At 30.3% G+C, this 19,024-nt stretch overlaps 3 protein-coding genes across 5 annotated transcripts; 2 read left to right on the top strand and 1 right to left on the bottom strand.

The window, feature by feature from the left end:
* Window positions 1–4,455: 4,455 nt before the first annotated feature.
* Window positions 4,456–10,168, top strand: LOC114168696 (endonuclease III homolog 1, chloroplastic-like). Of its 2 annotated transcripts, none has more exons than XR_003600743.1 (10): window positions 4,456–5,063; window positions 5,190–5,253; window positions 5,813–5,878; window positions 7,135–7,253; window positions 7,927–7,993; window positions 8,632–8,723; window positions 8,894–9,031; window positions 9,109–9,223; window positions 9,527–9,610; window positions 9,767–10,168. XR_003600743.1 is itself a non-coding variant. In XM_028053604.1 (10 exons), the coding sequence occupies exons 1-10, from the start codon at window positions 4,791–4,793 to the stop codon at window positions 9,914–9,916; spliced, it is 1,158 nt and encodes a 385-aa protein (XP_027909405.1). In that variant the 5' UTR covers window positions 4,458–4,790; the 3' UTR covers window positions 9,917–10,168. The 2 variants fall into 2 exon arrangements, 1 of the variants encoding a protein (XP_027909405.1); XM_028053604.1 differs by having other exon boundaries at window positions 4,458–5,063; window positions 9,109–9,213.
* A 1,263-nt stretch (window positions 10,169–11,431) lies between these two features.
* On the top strand, window positions 11,432–14,210 carry LOC114168682 (gamma-secretase subunit APH1-like). Its single transcript, XM_028053587.1, has 6 exons — window positions 11,432–11,690; window positions 11,904–12,059; window positions 12,621–12,706; window positions 12,991–13,116; window positions 13,391–13,518; window positions 13,788–14,210. Exons 1-6 carry the CDS (start codon window positions 11,578–11,580, stop codon window positions 13,926–13,928), a joined length of 750 nt encoding a protein of 249 aa, XP_027909388.1. The 5' UTR covers window positions 11,432–11,577; the 3' UTR covers window positions 13,929–14,210.
* Window positions 14,211–14,772: 562 nt separating this feature from the next.
* LOC114170577 lies at window positions 14,773–16,384 on the bottom strand. Of its 2 annotated transcripts, none has more exons than XM_028056084.1 (2): window positions 16,279–16,384; window positions 14,773–15,767 (listed from the first exon to the last, which is right to left on the bottom strand). In XM_028056084.1, exon 2 carries the CDS (start codon window positions 15,705–15,707, stop codon window positions 14,922–14,924), a length of 786 nt encoding a protein of 261 aa, XP_027911885.1. In that variant the 5' UTR covers window positions 15,708–15,767; window positions 16,279–16,384; the 3' UTR covers window positions 14,773–14,921. The 2 variants fall into 2 exon arrangements, with proteins under 2 accessions (XP_027911885.1, XP_027911886.1); XM_028056085.1 differs by having other exon boundaries at window positions 14,773–15,738.
* Window positions 16,385–19,024: the final 2,640 nt, after the last annotated feature.

Here is a 19,024-nt window from a genome sequence, read left to right as displayed (position 1 = left end):
AAGGAAAACAAATATTCAAATTAAAATATATTTTAAATGTTTGTTTACTTCAATTTTTTAAATTCTAATGAATCTCTTTTTTATACACTAATAAAAGTTATAATATATCACTTGATCAAAATGACACAAAGAACAAATAATAAACATAATAATAAAAGGAAAACAAATATTCAAATTAAAATATATTTTAAATGTTTGTTTACTTCAATTTTTTAAATTATAATGAATCTCTTTTTTATACACTAATAAAAGTTATAATACATCACTTGATCAAAATGACACAAAGAACAAATAATAAACATAATAATAAAATTTTGACATAGATTTTGTATCTTTTGAACTTCAATATATGTTGGATAGTGACAAAAAAATATTCATAGCAATTACATTAAATTTTTATATTGTAGTAAATAAAAGTTATTTATACAATTAAAGTGAAAAAAATTACAGTATGATTAATAGTGAGTTATAAAATAATAAATAATTAGATAGAATATATCGAAATATTATTCTACATGATGAAAATAAACAATAAATAAAAATATTAAAAAACTAACAAATGTGTGTTTTAGAAATAATTTGAAAGACTATCGAAAGAAATCGCACAAAGGAAATCAAATGTATGATTAAGGTATGATAAAATGAAAAATACCTTAGAGAACTAATTATTAAATTATGTTTGAAGTGGTTAAAATTAAATAGAAATATCATTAGTGACAAAAAAATTTGTCATTAAATTACAAATAAATTAGTAATTAAATTGGTCACTAAATCAAGTACCGATTCGATCATTGAATCGGTCACTAATTTAGTCATTGATTCAGACAATAAATCAACTACTACCACCAATGACGAAAAATAGTGACTGATATGGGTTACTGACTAAATCAGTCACCATTTCATGTTTTTTTTGTAGTGAATTATCATATACTATTCCTAAATATCATTATATATATATATATATATATATATATATATATATATATATATATATATATAATTTTAACCACTTCAAACAGAATTTAAAGTGAAAAAATTACATTATGATTAATAATGAGTTATAAAATAAAAAATAATTAGATAGAATATATCGAAATATTATTCTAAATGATGAAAATAAAAACAATAAATAAAAATATTAAAAAACTAACAAATGTGTGTTTTAGAAATAATTTGAGAGACTATAAAAAATCACACAAAGGAAATCAAATGTATAACTAAGGTATGATAAGACAAAAAATATCTTAGAGAATTAAGAAAACTTTTAAAATATCAACATATATACTTAATGGTTGAAAAATAACGAAAATTATTTTAATGAAACAAAAGAGTTCTTCAAATTAAACAAAAATTAATAATAATAATAAGTAAAGAATTTTTTTTATATTATCTTAAATTGAGAGTATAAACATTCTCATGTGAAAGGAAAATTTATAATAAATAAAAATATTAAAAAATAATTTAAATATTCAAATGTGAGGCATACTTTTTTTTTAATTAACATACATCATTTTAACATAATTACATAAAGGTTATGATAAGATAAAAAATATATTGGAGATGAGAATGAGTTTCATGACAAATGAAATAATTAAAAGAAAAAAAATAGAAAAAAAAAAAATATATATATATATATATATATATATATATATATATATATATATATATATATATATATATATATATATATATATATATATATATATATAGGGGTTACTTGATTAATTGTGAATATTTTAATAATTTAAACGAGAATGGAGATATGGCGGGGACGGGTATTATGGCGGGTATATGTACATCCCCATACCCATTCTCATACCCAACTGAAAAAGTTGGGGATTCCCCATACCCATATCCATACCCAGTCAATGCGAGGATTCTCCGTCAAAACGGGACGGATTCGGACAATACCCACGGAGACGGGTTTATTTGCCATCTCTAGTTGCTATACTCACTGACGTAGTGTTTGTTATTTTGTTATTTTTAGTTTATTTTCGGTCCATGCGAAAGCAATAACTTCATGCTCTAAAATTTAGTCTGTGGGAACGTAAAAATCTGTCTTGAAAATTGTGAAGTAAATTGACCAAACACATTTTTAAATAATCAACTATTTTTAAAGAAAATAAGTGAAAATAATATAATATTAATATTTTTCATTTTCCCCAACGGGTTAATGGTGTGTTGTTATATTACAACATAAAATATTATATAGTTTATAATGACCCAGTAATTAAAAACAAAAATATATAACACATTATTACATTTATCTATGAGATCCATCGCTGTATGAATACATATCTATGAATGTATATCCCAAATATAAAAACAAATATAACAAGTAAAACTTTAACTTTTACAAGTTTTCCAAACAGATTTAAATTTAAAATAAAAGGAGTTCTAATGTTTAGAGGGGTGCATTATTTCTGTCTTGAGATGGATCTACAAACAAGTAAAACAACCGAGGAAAATAAAAAAGTAAGCTAGTTGAAAAAAATCAAAGCATCCAATCATTTTAATATATAGTTACATTCAATCACCAACCTTACACTCATTCATACATGTAATTAGACTCAATTAATTTAGATAAGTGCACTTGAGTCATATTCCTTGTGTTACCACACAAAAGATTAATCCCTTGCAGTGTTATAAGAATTCTAAAAGAGTCTTTACTTTCAATGCACACCCTAGTAAAACCTGCATAAAAAGATTCTTGAATGCACAAATACTAGAAAGACTCACAAAACATATCAAAGATATTACACAAATCAGAGTGGCGCCCCATAATACAGTGAGTGTGCCTAACATTAGTAACCCATGGGCTCATTATCAACTAAGCGCCCAACAGTACAACACTAGCACCTAACGTTGAGTATCCCTATAATTTACTGTTAAGTGAGCACTCAGCGGTACCAAAACCACGCACATAACTAAACCCAATGTGACATGAGCACCCAAAGTCCGATACCCTAACGCAAGTGAGACTATTATTTTTTAACTAGCGTCCAACATTTCATTACTACTGTCTAGCACCCCACTATTACTGCCCATCATCATGACAAATTTCACATTGAATAGGAGAGTTTAGCTCTAGCTCGATCAATTAGGTCAATTTGGTACATTCTACCATTTTCTCAACTCAAACAAATACCAAAATAGTTGTCAAAATGTATCAATTAAGTCAATTGCATAAAATCCAACCATCTCGTTCAATCAACATTCAAGCAAAACCATCACTCACCAAAGAAACATTGTAACTCTTGCCAACATCGATTGTATAATCATTTAATAGGTTACTCAATACAATCACATCATCATACCAATTCAACTTCCAATCCCACCAATTTATGCTAATTTCTCAACTTCCAACCATTCCACTCAATCAAAAATCAAGAGTCAACTAAATTACACACAAAACCACAAATTAAAACATAAAACATTTACATGATCACAACCACACACATAATTTAATTGCATATTCTTAACCTAAATCCAACTTCTCATCATAAAATTAAGTGTGCATTATGTATCTCATCACTAACACAATCAAATAAAATCACTGTTTTTTTTTTTTCACGTGACACAAATCTTTTTCCTTAACCATAAAAATATAAGTTATCTTTTTTTATGTTTTTCCGTTTAAACTATTAATTATCACTTATAATTTAATAAAACTTAAATGTGATTGAGTTTTACTCGAGAGATACTTGTTCGCTCAAACAGTTTTTAGAATATAATTTATATGTTTTAAAATTGAGAAGTATTTATTTGAAAACGATAAATTTTTAAATATATTGCTTGATTAATGAAGGGAACATTGATATAAGAATTTAAAAATCATACATTCAATCGAATTGAAATATGATACGATCAATTAAGTCAATAACTTAAAAATATTTTAACATTAATCTATATACTAAGGATAAGTACCAATATTTAACTATATATATAAATGAATAAATATAAATGAATAAGTATTTGAACTCCTAAACTTGTTATGATCTATAAAATCAATATCTAGATATCTACGATGCTTAAACAAGTTAAATATTTAGAAAACAACATTAATTAATATTTTTTAAAATATTATTCTAACACTTAAATTTAAATACATATTAATATTTGAAAGTTCAACCACGGAAAGACATTTCAAGGAAAGACATTTCAAAGAATGAAACGAAAAAAAAAATTAAATTTATATCGATCTCAAAAGTGATATTTTTAGAAGCAATAACCACATATGAGATATTGTATACTCTAGAGTCTCGAATTTTATCTAGGTTTTATAGTTTTATGGATCAGTATGGAAGGAATTATAAATAAAATTTATGTTAAATAATAGTATTCATAGTAACTTGTTATAATATTGAATAAATTGCCTTAAAATAAATAACAAAGACTATAAGGAAAATAAACCATGTTCTTTTGATTTTCCACCCTCCTTCCATGACCTTCTCATCTTCCTCATGGAACTCAAACTTCACTGTGAAATATTGGTTTATAAACCATAAGCTCAATCTTCTCTGGAATTTTTAGATCTTGTAGAAGTTCAATAAGATATCAATGATAAATATTACATCTTTATTTCTCTTCTCTGAGGTTCATGGATATTCTCAATTGGAAGTTTCAGCCAAATTCCATACCGATCCAAGATATGTTTATTGAACTTTCCAATTAACTAGTGTGGATCTTCCATGTATTTTTTTTGAAAACTACATTTTTAAAATAAGATAAATTTAGAACAAAATCTTGAAAGTACCCGAAAAAATTATTTTCATAAACAAAAAATAAAAATGTATACAATTTCACACATCAAAATGTCTCTGGTACCGCAACTCTCAAATCTATCACTGGTCGTTTCAGTTTCTTCTCCGTTGGGCGTGATCATGTCTGAGAAAACTCAAACCTTTTGCAAAGCATCTTCCCCCAATCCCAACTCACCCACTTCCTCTGTTGAAGCTTCCCACTCCAAAGTTCGTGTCTTTGTCCGGAGAAATAAAAAACCCAGAAGCATGGTTGTCAAACTTGAAGGAGAGGACCATTTTCCATCAACCCAGGATCACAAGGTATCAACTTTTCCATCATTTCTTTTGTTTCTGCATAAATGGATCAATGGGTGTCTGAGTTATGAATCCTTGGCTTTTCGTGTTGTTATAATAAAGTTTTTGACTTGCAATGAGTTATATGATCAGGTTCTTGGCCTTCCAGAAATTGAAGAATTTGCGTACTGTGGAGCAAATAAATTGACTCGGCGTGGTCAGCACCTTTTTTTCCCTTTAGTTTACAATGTCGATTGATATTCCCTGCTTTCAGTTGTGCCATGTTGAACCATTTATTTACGACGTAATATTTTATGTGCTTTGCATATTTACTTTCACAACAGCTATATGGTCCCTTTTTAGTATCATGAATGTTTCACAGTGATCTGAGAATAAACTGATCCGGAACATAGTGCATTATAGAAGGAAGAAAATGGGGTTACCAAAAGAAAATGGGGTTCCCTAAAGGAATAAGAACATATGAATGAGTTTGGAAAGGTATAAATGTAACAAAGTAATAATGATGGTGTTTATTTTATTAGCTGCTTTGTTTTATCTCGGAATTAGGTAAAGATATATTGGTGTACACTAACAAAGGTGATTAATAGCTATTTTTAGTTTTTCTATCATATTCAACCAGGGTTTGAATTAGAAGTTTGCATGAATGTGTTTGACACAGCCTGCCTAGTTACTCACTGTATAACCAAACATTCTCATGTTCATCTATTCTGATTGAAGGAACGAGTTCTCATACATTTAGCTCTTTTTTTTTCCAGTGAAATCTGAAATGGAATCAGAGGGGGCTTCAGTGGCAAGTGAAGTTGGTTCAACTAGACCTGGTGGTAAGAATTAGAAATGATTAATGCAAGTTTTTGAGGTGTTTGCTTATTAAAGAAAATAATCTGGATTCCATCCTCCCTCACTCTATAATGGGAAAACAGTTTTAGAGAGAAACGATCTTTGTTTGTTACCTGCTTTGTTTAGAGAGAATCCATGAACTACTTCTGGATGGCTTTACTAAACTCTTGCTCCATATAGTATTCAAAAGATCATCTTTGACAAAATTTTGATGTCCCAGATTTTTATTTCATCAATAATTTCCGGTTAGTTTGGAATTAAAGAAATCAAGCCCCTCATTTTCTAACCATCCAATTTTGGACAGAAATGGTGACAAAGATCTGACATGCTTCAATCGATTAGTATTTGGGTGTTTGTGTCCAAAATCAATATTTTAGAGTGTTAGATGTCCCCTTTTCAGTTTATCATATTTTTGTTATCAAAGCTGTTAGATGTAACAGGCTTAGGCTCATCTCTTTCTATTTTCCTATTTATAAATACATAATCCCATGTGCTCCATTCACAGATATTCAACCTGTGCCACTTTCTCTTTTATTTCAGCATAGAGAAATAGTGATATCTAAATTTAGAAAATTTAGTTACTTCTTTTAGGATGATGAAGTTAATAATTATGTTAAGATAGATTTCGCCTTGATATCAATTTGTTTTGAATGCATTAATACTTGAGAAAAGTTCTAATTGTGTGTCAAACTTGCGAAACAGTAATTAGTAGTGCTGAAAATTGAAAATTGGAACTCTTGGCTTCCTTTTTATAATAATCTTTCCCCTTTAGATCAAACTTAATTTGTTTTAATTACAGGGTTTTCCCTAAAAAGTTTTTAAATAAAATGCTTTTAAAATTGTTAATCTAGGAAATATTAAGGTAGTCTAGCAGACTCTCGCTACTTCAACAATGTTTATTTATGCATTCAAATACTGTGTTTGCCAGAGTACTTAAATGCATACACAAGCACTATGTAGTAAACATATTAATTTAAAGCTGAGATTTAGCTGAACTTTGCCATTTTTATTTCATGTCTCCTTATGTATGCATCCAAATGCTCTGTTTTCGGCCTGTTGATTAAATTCTAGATTTATCTTTTCCTCAGGAATTTATTTAATGAAGTTTACACCATTTAGTTTTTACCGGGAAATTAAAATTTATTTGTTGAAACAGTTTTGTTAGCATATTAATTTGAAACTAGTTTACATCCCATCTATTGCGATTGAGCTTAAATTATTTAGTTCATGTATGATATAGGTGTATCACCTGCCCACTGGGAAAAGGTGCTTGAGGGGATTCGAAAAATGAGGTGTTCTGGTGATGCACCAGTGGATACTATGGGATGTGAGAAAGCTGGTGATACACTACCTCCCAAGGTCTGTATATTAATTTGATCTGTGATGAAAATTTAAGGTTTATTTACTGGTTTCTGTGTTGTTGCTTTCGAGGGAAGGTGATTGCTAAATATACATTTGAATAGATATGGCTTGCCAAACAACTATTTTGGTAGAAAAAAGACAACGTGGTGAGTGCTGTCTATTTGACAATTCCAGTAGTCATTCATCATCAACCAGTATAGCAATTACTCATTCAATTAGTAGATGATGATGAGTTGATGACCAAACTAGTTAGTGTGTTTAGCTTACCGTTGAAAAAGTTAAGTTTGGTTGAATGAAACTGAAATGTCATCTGATGGAAAAGCATCAAAAGTGTTGCTTTGAATGCAGCCACAGTTTGGATCTCTTTAATACTCAATGAAATGTAAAAAAAAAAAAAAAAATTGCGGAACAAGTGGGTGTGACTTTCAATACTCTTCAACTGACTTTTGGATGCTCAAACGGTAATCCAAACACACACTTAGTCATATGTGTAATCTTGTATTGAGTTGATTGGTTGGCTTCTCATACTAATATGGCCTTTTTGTGAGATATATTTCTTCCTCTCATATTTTTGTTGTGATTACAGGGACATTGTAATCCCTTTTACTTCTATATTTTGTGTGAAGCATGATGTGAATAAGTTTACGCTTATCAAAATTTCTGTGTATAGGAGAGAAGATTTGCTGTGCTGGTATCTTCTCTTTTATCTAGCCAAACAAAGGATCCAGTTACTCATGGTAAGTATATATGCCATCTGAAGTTTAGGGTTGAAAAAATGTTGTTGATAAGTTTGCTGGCTTTTGTAGATGATAATGTTCTGTTTTTTTTTATCAAATACGTGGCGCATTCTTACCTTATGAGGTTAGAAGCATTGACTTGTCACAAGTAAAATATTTCATAGTAGCAGAAGTTTCTTATGTCAACTTATTGAGATGAAAAATATAGAGGAACTGAATATTGGTTAACATATGAGATTATTAATGTCTAGAAAGTTGTGGCTTGTTATGGGTTGAATTTAGGTTGGCTTGGATTTGGGTAATAAGTTCAATATGCCTGTGTTTTAGGTTCTGAGAAAGCTCGAAAGATTGGTAGGTCTGCATGTTTGACAAAAACCTGCTTACCAACATCTTTTAGGCTGCTAAAAGTGGATTTGTAAGTTAAATGCAAACTAGTCTCTCCACGTTTGAAGTAATTTAAATGAACATTGATAGAGCAAACTAGCAAAAATGGATATTATCTATATATGTTGATATAGATTGAATTCTGTATTGCAAATTAATTGGTAATCTAAACAAACAATCTTAATGTATGTAGTTCATACTTGGTAGATGCTTGAAAATGTTTGTCATGCTTACAAGTGTGTTTTTAAGAATAGGAGCAATTCAGCGCCTTCTTCAAAATGATCTGCTTACAGCTGAAGCAATCAATAATGTAGATGAAGAGACAGTCAAAAAGTTGATCTACCCTGTATGTTCCTTGTTTCTTTTGAAGTTATTGCCACTCTTGTGATCCAAATAATTTGAATTCAAGTGGCAACTATGTAATACTAGTAGCTTGCTGTTATCAATTGAATTCCTTTTTGGTTATGCTTCATTCTGTAAAGTGATTATGCTTGTACTTTTGTGCATTTTTTCCAGGTTGGGTTTTATACAAGAAAAGCCACTAACTTGAAAAAAATTGCAAATATTTGTCTCATGAAGTACAATGGAGACATACCAAGCTCAATTGACCAACTACTGTTACTTCCAGGCATTGGTCCTAAGATGGCTCATTTGGTATGTGTAACCGCTTCTCTGATTCAAGCAACATGTTTCATTAGATCTATGAAGTGAATCTTGTTACTGCACATTAGGTTATGAATGTTGGATGGAACAATGTCCAAGGGATATGTGTAGATACTCATGTCCACCGCATCTGCAACCGCCTTGGGTGGGTCTCAAGATTGGGCACAAAACAGGTTCCTTTAAGTCTGACATCTTCACATAATCTCTTTCAATTGGTTTGGTTTTAGTTTCTATTCTTACTGTGTCTAAGAGTCCAGATTTTCTACTGGATTTTTTGGTACTGTCCTCTACTGAGCAATAAAAATACACTTATGTTGGTATGTTATAATTCTTTTTAATGTATTTTAACACATCAAAATTAGTGTCAATCAGTGTATTTTAAAGGCACAGTAGAGAGACAACACCAAAGAACCAATCAGAGAGTCCAAATTCTTGTGGTGTCTAATGGTCATAATTGAAAGTTACCAATCTTCTTCAAATTGCTAGAAAACTTCAACACCTGAAGAGACAAGAGAGTCTCTGCAACGGTGGCTTCCAAAGGAAGAATGGGTTCCAATAAACCCTCTATTGGTATGTTTGTTTCTCTTCACCAAATCAATCATCTTATCCCACAATTTCTTGTTCTAATTTGATATGTTTTGTTTCACTAGTTAATTTTATATGGTAAATTTGAGTAAGGTAGCTATTTAAACACTTACAGTTATTTATGTGGCTTGAATATAACAGGTAGGCTTTGGACAAACAATTTGTACACCTCTAAGACCTCGTTGTGGAGAATGCAGTGTAAGAGACTTGTGTCCCTCTGCCTTCAAGGAGGCCTCAAACTCAAGCCCATCTTCCAAGCCCAAAAAGCCCGGGCTGAACAAGAAGCCTTAACATTCACCACTCCCAAAAACACATTAACCTTTAACCAATTTTTGTGGAATTTGGTTCCTTTTTTGTCACTATTTTGGCATGCACATGCATATTTCTAGGTATAGCTGTGACCAAATTCTTGTTGGGCTTACGTTACATGCTGCCCCACATCTAGATATGTATATTTCTTGTTCTTTTTTTTTGGGTAAGAATACATGTATTCACCTTTGGATGGTATGAAACTTAAGGGTTTTTAAAAGCTTGATTTTTATATTTTTGCTATCTTTTTTATTTTGTGCAAAAACAATAATTCATCCAAGTTTGATATGTGCATGTCTCTTTGCCCCCAGAGTTTAATTTCTTATGGTGATATTTAAACCTAAATACATTTTAAGGTTAAGTTTTATATTCATTTATAATAATATCGATTTAGTCAACTTGAGATTTCAAACATTCACCCTCACTTCAAGAACATTAAGTGTGAGAATAAATTATAATGTGATCACTTTATTCACCTTCAGATTTCAAACATTCACCCTCACATCAAAGACATTACGTGTGAGAATAGAAGGTTTGATATTCAACATCACAAAACTCAGACTAAATGAAAGTTGATTTACTAATATATTATAATGTAGTTATATATCTTCTTTAACATTATTTATTTAAATTTTACAAGTGACTTGAGTCATGTTTGAGTTATAAGAATATGCAATTTAAATATTTTTCATAAGGTTGGTAATATATTTGGATATTTCTTGAGAATGAAGCAATTACACGTAAAAATAAAAGTAGTGACTTTTAGCTTTTTAAAACCATTAACTTGGAATTAATAGTTAATTTAGTGCATGCTTTACTTTAAATCCAAGTAATCAATGCTATTTTTTTATGGAAAAATTGTTTATGTTCAATTTTATCTAACAGCTTAATATTGAATTGAAATGGCTTTAAATAGTTTTTGCATTTTATAAAAATATATACAAAATTCTATCATTAAATTACTTTTAGTTTTTTAATACTGGAAAATTTTCAAAAGGGTGTTAGAAATCACATAATACACTAAGTGAAAATTTATAATTTGTTTAGAAATCAAAAGTCATAAATTTTACAAAATTCTAATTGATAACAAAAGAATATTAACAATTATTTAAATGAGTGTTTTTTTTTTATCAGATGATCTCCTTTGCAAGGAAAAAAAAATGGTGTGAAACTATGAATTCATGTATTTATTTAGATTTTTCTATATAATAGATATAGTTTGTTTATCTATCATAAAATGTGATTTTTGTAATGTGATCCTCCATATTTTACATTCTTTTATTTTTTTTCCTTGAACTCTAAAATGTCATAGTTCATAATGCCATCGTTCATAATGAAAAATTGAAAATAATTATTTGTCATCTTAATAGGAATTAACTATAGAAAAATTAAATATAATCTAATCATGTACTAATTTCAGAGCTAGTATGAGTACATGCTATTATGGGTTTCATTGTTCATGATTTAGCCCAGATGTATACTGAGTCAGGCCCAACAGTGAAATGATCTTTGGTAACCGACCCGAATAGCGATTCGGATCAGAAGATGAGTGACTCGGTGTTCATCGAGTGGAGGAGCTGAGCAGAGGAGTTTGGGAAGTGTTTGGTGACTTCTCGGATTCTGTTCCTTTGAGAGAGAGAGAGATGACGGTAGCAGCAGGAATCGGTTACGCTCTGGTAGCGTTAGGGCCCTCTCTCTCCCTCTTCATTTCCGTCATTTCCAAAAAGCCCTTCCTCATTCTCACTGTTCTCTCCAGGTACGCACGCTCCCTTTCTTTTCATCGATCTCACCAAACCACAAACGCTGTGTCCTACAATTTTGCAATTCACCCTCGCCATGTCACTGTTTGCTTCATTAGTTACTCTTCATTGCGAACTAGGGTTTTATGATTAGTCTATTGGCTTCAAATGAAATATTTATGTGTGATTCTTATGAAATTTTGCTGTGTTGATTTAATTTGTGAATGCAGTACACTGTTGTGGCTTATTAGTTTGATTGTGCTGTCTGGAATATGGAGGGGGTTTTTGCCCCTCAATACAACCGCTTGGTGGCCTTTTGGAATTCTTATATTCTCATCTGTTGCTTTTCAAGAAGGTCTGAGGCTGTTCTTCTGGAAAATATACAAGTAAGCTTATATTCTTGTTGTTTTCTTCTCCAATGCTATGATATTGTTGTTAGGTTAAATTAAAAACATGGTTCCTACAGCTTACACCGTTTTTCATTTTAGTCCCTTTATATATAAATGATAGCATAGCAATCTACATTTTAGTCTTATATGAAAAAACTGACACTGTTTTTTTCATTTTAGAATGTACGTGAAAAAATTAGTCATTATTTTAGTTCCTTCCTACATTAAGGATTCTATATTTTGATCTCCCTACCGATTTTGCTTTGGTCCCTATGTGAAAAAATTGTGATACTCTTATAACTTTAATAAACTGTAAGAGCGAAATTGTGAACAACTGTGTTGCAGGGACTAAAAGGAAAATAGTTTTGGATATAAACGCAGAGTTTATAATTTAACCTTGCTGTTATTTGATGCTTTTGGAAACTATTTGACAATATAATTTAACCTTGCTGACCATTTTGTACGAAGTGTTTTATTTGATCTGCTATAACAATGTTGCTTTTGCCTTTTGTGTATGGATTATTTATTCTATTTTATTTTCCTTTTGATATTTTGTAGGAGGTTAGAAGACATGTTAGATGCCTTTGCTGACAGAGTATCAAAACCACATCTTCTCCTGACAGATAAGATGCTGATTGCTCTGGGTAATAATATGGGGGCTTTCATGCCCATGAAGATTGCATTTGTTTGATCAACTTTTGATTAGTTTATTAGCTATTTGGTTTTGTCAGCTGCTGGATTTAACCTTGATGATAGTCTCTTTGTTTTGGCGATTAACTGGATCCTTGATTTAATTTAGTTGTTTGATAAAATGAATAACTTGTTAAGATGCTATTGAAAAAAGATATTTTCCTTTTGGTATATGATCTAGATTATGAATGATAAACTGTGATTTTTTAGTAAAATGTATTTTGGTTTTGTTTCACAGCTGGTGGGTTGGGTCATGGTGTTGCCCATGCCGTGTTCTTCTGCATCAGCCTATTAACTCCTGCATTTGGTCCAGCAACATATTTTGTTGACAGGTGTTCAAAAGTTCCATTTTTCCTTCTTTCTGGTGAGTTTTCCCACCGCTGGTTGTTGTATGCATGTATATGAATAGTGTGGGATTTACAGCTTCAAACTTTTGAAAACTTTGCCATCTAAGGATTTATTGCATATTCATATCATTGATCTGAGTTTATATAGAGTTTGGATTAGGTTTGCCTCGTGAGAATCTTTGATATCGTTTTTCTCCCAATAAGTCTCAAATTTTATATATAAACAGCAATAGCTCTGATTTTTAATATTAACTTCTGCAATTAGCTCACCGTTTTCTATATACATTGCAGCAACAATTGCTCTTGCATTTGTCACAATCCACACATTCTCAATGGTCATCGCATTTAATGGGTATACAGAGGGGAACAAAGTGGATACGTATTTTGTTCCCATTGTTCACATTGTTGCAGGAATGGTGGTAAAATCTCACTCTTTGGATTATATTTTTACCCTAAAATTTACAACTGTAACTAGTAACCATCCATCTTTCACTAGTGGTGCCTGTCTGCTTGAATTTTAGTAGGTTTCAGAAAACATGAAAACTGTAATATTAAAAGGTCTCCTGTATATACTGTGAATTATATTTATGAATTGATATTTTGGAATGTAACTGTTCTTTTATGATTTTTGCCATCAATTAATGCTTAAACTACACTGTTTTCTTTGGCTTGCTGTTTCCTTATTCAGACACTGGTGAATTTGGCGCCTGGTGGTTGCGCTGTTGGCATTCCTCTTCTTTATTTCACTGCTATCTTGACCGTGGTTCATTGTGGGAGGATGGTTTGGAGAAGATTGACAGAAAACCCAATCAGGCCAGGTCACTCATAGTAATTGATGATTTTTGTAAAAAGTCTCCCTATAGTTGCTTATTGTTCACCATACCTGTTGGAATACGTAAGGTAGCAGAAGTTATATTGCACAAAAGGTGTTTCCTTGACTTGATGCTCCCATCTTCTTACAATATGCGGGGCTTAAAGTCACCTTCTTTTCGTATTTGACTGTTTTACTTATCGTCAATGTAATTAGGTTCATTCAAGTTTTGGTTGCAGAAGCCAGTTTGTTGAAGTATTGGTCATTTAGTATCTAGAAAATGAAAATATAGTAGATTAAGAACATGTGTGAAAGAATTTTTCCGTAAGTTCCTTTTAGAACAGAAAAATAAAAGAAAAAACTGAAATTAGTATCTCCATGAACTCTATTTAGAAAATGAAAATTAACATGTATATTATGAGAGGCTTTCCATAAATTAATTTCGGTCAGTGTTTTGAAATTTCATTTGTGAAATGTTAATTGGGTATATTACGTTGAGTGTTTGTGTTATCTCCTTGAATTCAATCTTAGTTACTTCATGAATCCGCTAGTTTGTTATGTGTTTGAAATTCAAATCTGGTGCAGCCAGGTTTGAAATATATTTTTAAGCTGGATATGTTAAATCCAAGAAGCACATAAAAATAGTTTAAGGGAAGGATTTTTGGAAACAATGGCAATACCTTACCAGCTCTTTCCAATGCAAGGCTTGTTGAGACTTTTATTAAAAACAATTCCAAAAGTACTTACAAAATATTGTTCCTTTTCCTATTTTATTTATTTTAAATGATTTATTAGTTTAACAACTAAGCTAAGAGTTATAATTTTGTAATCATTTTTAAATATTGTATTAAATGAACTGATACAATTGTACTTTGAGAAATGAACCGATACATTTTAAAAATATCTTCTTAAATGAACTGCACTAAGGTATGTGTATTCTACCAAAACAATTCAAAAATGGCAGGGACTTATGAAAAAGTGATGGTAACTCGGTCATTCTGATATTTAATATCAAGCTTCCTCCAACATGAACACATCACCATTAAACTCTGAATCAAGCCCTTCACGTCCATCAAACTCCTTCAGCCCCACCAGTGTCTCAATTGAAATCTCAGGCTCTTCTTCATCCAAACAAAAATCTTTTCTAACCAATAGAAGGTCATAATAATCTGACTCATGATCCTCATTAACCAGAGTCTTGTCAACACATAACACTTTGTTGTCATCTTTTGTGCCTTTAAATGCAACTTTCTCATCATTCAACTCTGGTGGAGTTACTATCTCACCATTCATCTTTTGTGCACATGATACCCTGCATATACTTTCATGGCCTTTCTCACTACTTTCCTTTATCCTTGGTGTCATTGATCTAGAACCAAACACAAGCCCTCCCCTTGGTGAGATGCAAAACGGGCTTCCAGATTCCTCAAAACTCCAGCTGAATTTCCCTTCATATGGCCAAAAAAGTGGTCCATCAGTACTAAACTCTTGAATGTCTTCAATTTCTAAAAGATGCTCCACTGAAATATTATCTTCTGATCTGACACACTGTATTATTCCATTGGTGCTCAGAGGAGTTAAAGGGTTCTCAGATGACAATCCATGATTAGACTTTGAATCTGAGATCCACTCAGAGTCTTCACTTTCATGAGAGAGTAAAGAATCATCATAGCTGAAGTCACAGTTGATGCAAATATGAGTGGAACTGTTGTTAGATGAAGATCCACAATTAGTCTCAGAGAAGCCACAAGGAGAATTTGTAGCAGTTGCATCATTCACAGTTCCAGTCAAACTCATTGTAGTAGCTCTTGTTAACAACAGTCACTCACTGCTAAATTGGACTAATCAGAGATTGCCCTTTGAGGATACATTTTTGTTTTAAAATCACAAAGGAAAGAGAAAAGTCAAGAAAAGGTTCAAGGTTAAAGGATAACACTCTTTACAAACATTAACTAAATCTAGTAGTTAAACAAACTCACGAAGTTAAAGGAACAGAAACATCCCAATAGTGTAATTACATTGAATTGAAGAGTGTGATATTTGGAAAATAATTCACAAACTAATTGTGCCTAATCTGCTGTGTTACCTAAGATCTAAGCTTATATGGCTGTGTTGGAACTAAATATTTTGGCTGATAAACGCATTCATGTAAATAAATTAACAGACAAAAAAAAAAGGATCAAAGCTACCAATAGACATTATCAGATAGAAAGAAAATCATAAGCCACTCAGAAGCAACTTTTTAGGGAGGCAATGATTTTAGCCTTTGGATTTTAATTTGATGACAGAAAACTATAACCTGTGACAGATGCAGGCATGGTGAAAAAAACATCATATGGAAGAAAAAAAACTGCTTCTATATCATTACCTTGCTTCTACTCTGGAAACCACACCACATGTTATGAGTTTGATCAAAGAAAGGGATTTTGAGAGAAAGAGAAATGAAAAAAAGAAAATTTTGGGTGAAAGAAAATGCCCAGACAGAATACAGCACAGTACTTAAATAGTAAAGATGAAAAGGTAGAACACTGTCTTTTACTTGCACTGTAGTATTAGAAATTCAACCAAAAAACAAAGCACTGAGAAAAGTTTGGAATTTTGTGTTCTCACTAACCATTGGTGAATTTAATGGTCCACTCATTGTTGGCCATTAATTAATTCTTGAAGAATATGATCAGACCATTTTCCATTTCATTATTTTAATTTTAATTTTTCACTTCAAGTTCACAAGGGGCAGTGACTTCTCCCATCTTTTTTCTACAAACAACATTTATCAGTAAAAGTTAGTTATTAACAGTTTGTTTCTGTTTATACAGGATTTGAATTCACAGTCCATTTCTCAGTCCCTCTCTTTATAGGAGAAAACAAAATAATAAAGTGATAATTAGGATACAAATGTATATACTAAAACATCATATATATTTTGATATATTATATAGAGTTACAAATTATAATAGTAATTATTTATTTTGATACACTAAAAAGTTTTTACTCATAATTCTTTAATAAATGTCACGTAATACTAAATATAAAAGATAGTAATTTTCAATTTTAGAAGACTAAAAACAGAAACTTTTTTACAAGATATAAAATCAAACTATCGTTTTATTTATATATATATATATATATATATATATATATATATATATATATATATATATATATTATAAACTAGGAATATATTTATATATTTTTTATTGTTATCCTCTGCTTTTTTGTTGTTTTTAACTTTTTTTCCTCTCTAATTTTGTATTTTCTATTTTTTTTTTCTGTAGTTAATTCAAATAAAAAAATTAGTGGTATTGATTTTCCTCTTTTTTAGTGCTTTATTTATTTTTATTTATTTATTGTTAATCAAAATCCAAAATAAAATAAATTTTGGCCATCCAATAACGACCAAAAGCACCGTCATAACATAGGCACTGAATCAGGTGCATAGAACCAACATGGACAGAATATTATTTTCTAATTGATTTACATGTTTTTGTCCAAAAGCCTCAAAAGGAAAATAACAATTGTCATTACACCCAATGAACTTTTTGTTTTCTCATGTATACGTTTTCCCTCTTAATTTTAAAAATTATTATGTAATTTTAAATAATTTATAGTTTCATTTGGAATAATTTTCATGTAACAGATGATTAAGTATTGTTTTATAGATAGTTTATAGATAAATGAGGCACAAACATATTTTTTCATGGCAGCTAAAGATTTTTGACATCGGAAGGAAATATGGTTTACGATTTTTTGAAATTTCACACTAAATATTTTATATATTGGTTATTGGTGTGAAGTATTCATAAATCACTAATTATTACTTTTTATCAAATGAATAATATTTATAAGGAATTTTTTTCTTAACCACTGTTTTTTATTTAGAATAAACTCAAAGTTATTTAAAATGATGGAAAGTTTAGTAATATTATATTAATTTATTACTTCCTATTTGATCATTTAGTTTTGATAATGAGATTATTATTTTTTCATTGAAAGAATGATAATATTTCTCCACTACTTAATTATTCCTTATAAAGCATACATACATTTTAATTCATAGCTTAAACAAAATCACTAATATTTTCAGTGTAAATTAATTAAAAAAAATTATCTTTTATAACTAAGCTCTAAACCCTAAAGCTTCAAAAATTTGAAGATTTGACATATGGAACGATTTGAAAACCAAATATTCGTAAGATATATTCTCCGAATCTCTAACTTCCAAATGGAAGTTGCTTTACTAAATCAAGGTGAGATGTGTATTATTGATTCTTTTACAAAAATGAAGTAGTATATGGATGAGTTAGAAATATTTTGGCTCGATCCCTTATGTGTTTATCCAATGGATGAATTTCACAATGTTCTATTGGAAAGTGATTATGAATATACTCCAAGAATGGTAGTTGATAAAATCAAGAACTTGGAGAAACCAAAACAATGGTCGAGTTGATAAAATAAAGAAGACTGTGCATTGGTTCTTCTTTTTCCATGTCTGAAAAACAAGAAAGCAACAAGAAAAGAATAAGAAGAAAAGGAAACAAAGTGTGTGTTCTTCAAAAAGAAGAGTTTTGTTGCCATATTAGAAAATATGGTTTACACAGAACAAGATGAGCAGCAAAAAGGCATTAAACAAGAAGAGATTATTATTTTCTATATTTTAAGTGTACAACGTGAAGTCATATATATAGGACTCTGAAAAAAAAAAGGAAAAACAAGATGGAAAAAACTAAGCGCAAAGAAAGAATCGTGCAAAATGAATTCATGTAATACTGATTTTTTGGTGCTTGACACTTGAGATTTCTTTTGAGAGAGTTTTTTTTACGGTTCAACTTCAAGTTTGGGTGCTTCAGCCTTCTTCTATAAAAGAATAAATAACAAAGTTTCATAATTTGAATGAAGAAAGAGAAAAAAAAATTCAAAAAGTACAAACAATTAAGTTACTTTGCTGAAGAATTCAATGACCGACACCAAGTTCATTGAGATAACATTATTAGTACTAACCATTGTATTTGAGATTTGTCCACTTTTGAAAATAGAACTCTTTCACGATTTTTTCCTTAAAAAGGTGAGTGAGAGGTTTGAAAGAGGTAAGTGTATTTAAATTGTGTCTTTAGTCT

Source organism: Vigna unguiculata, chromosome 11 (assembly GCF_004118075.2).
Source record: "Vigna unguiculata cultivar IT97K-499-35 chromosome 11, ASM411807v1, whole genome shotgun sequence".
In the NCBI taxonomy this organism is placed as follows: domain Eukaryota; kingdom Viridiplantae; phylum Streptophyta; class Magnoliopsida; order Fabales; family Fabaceae; genus Vigna; species Vigna unguiculata.
Note: the sequence above shows the minus strand (reverse complement) of the source record. Positions and strands in the feature narration are given on the sequence as shown.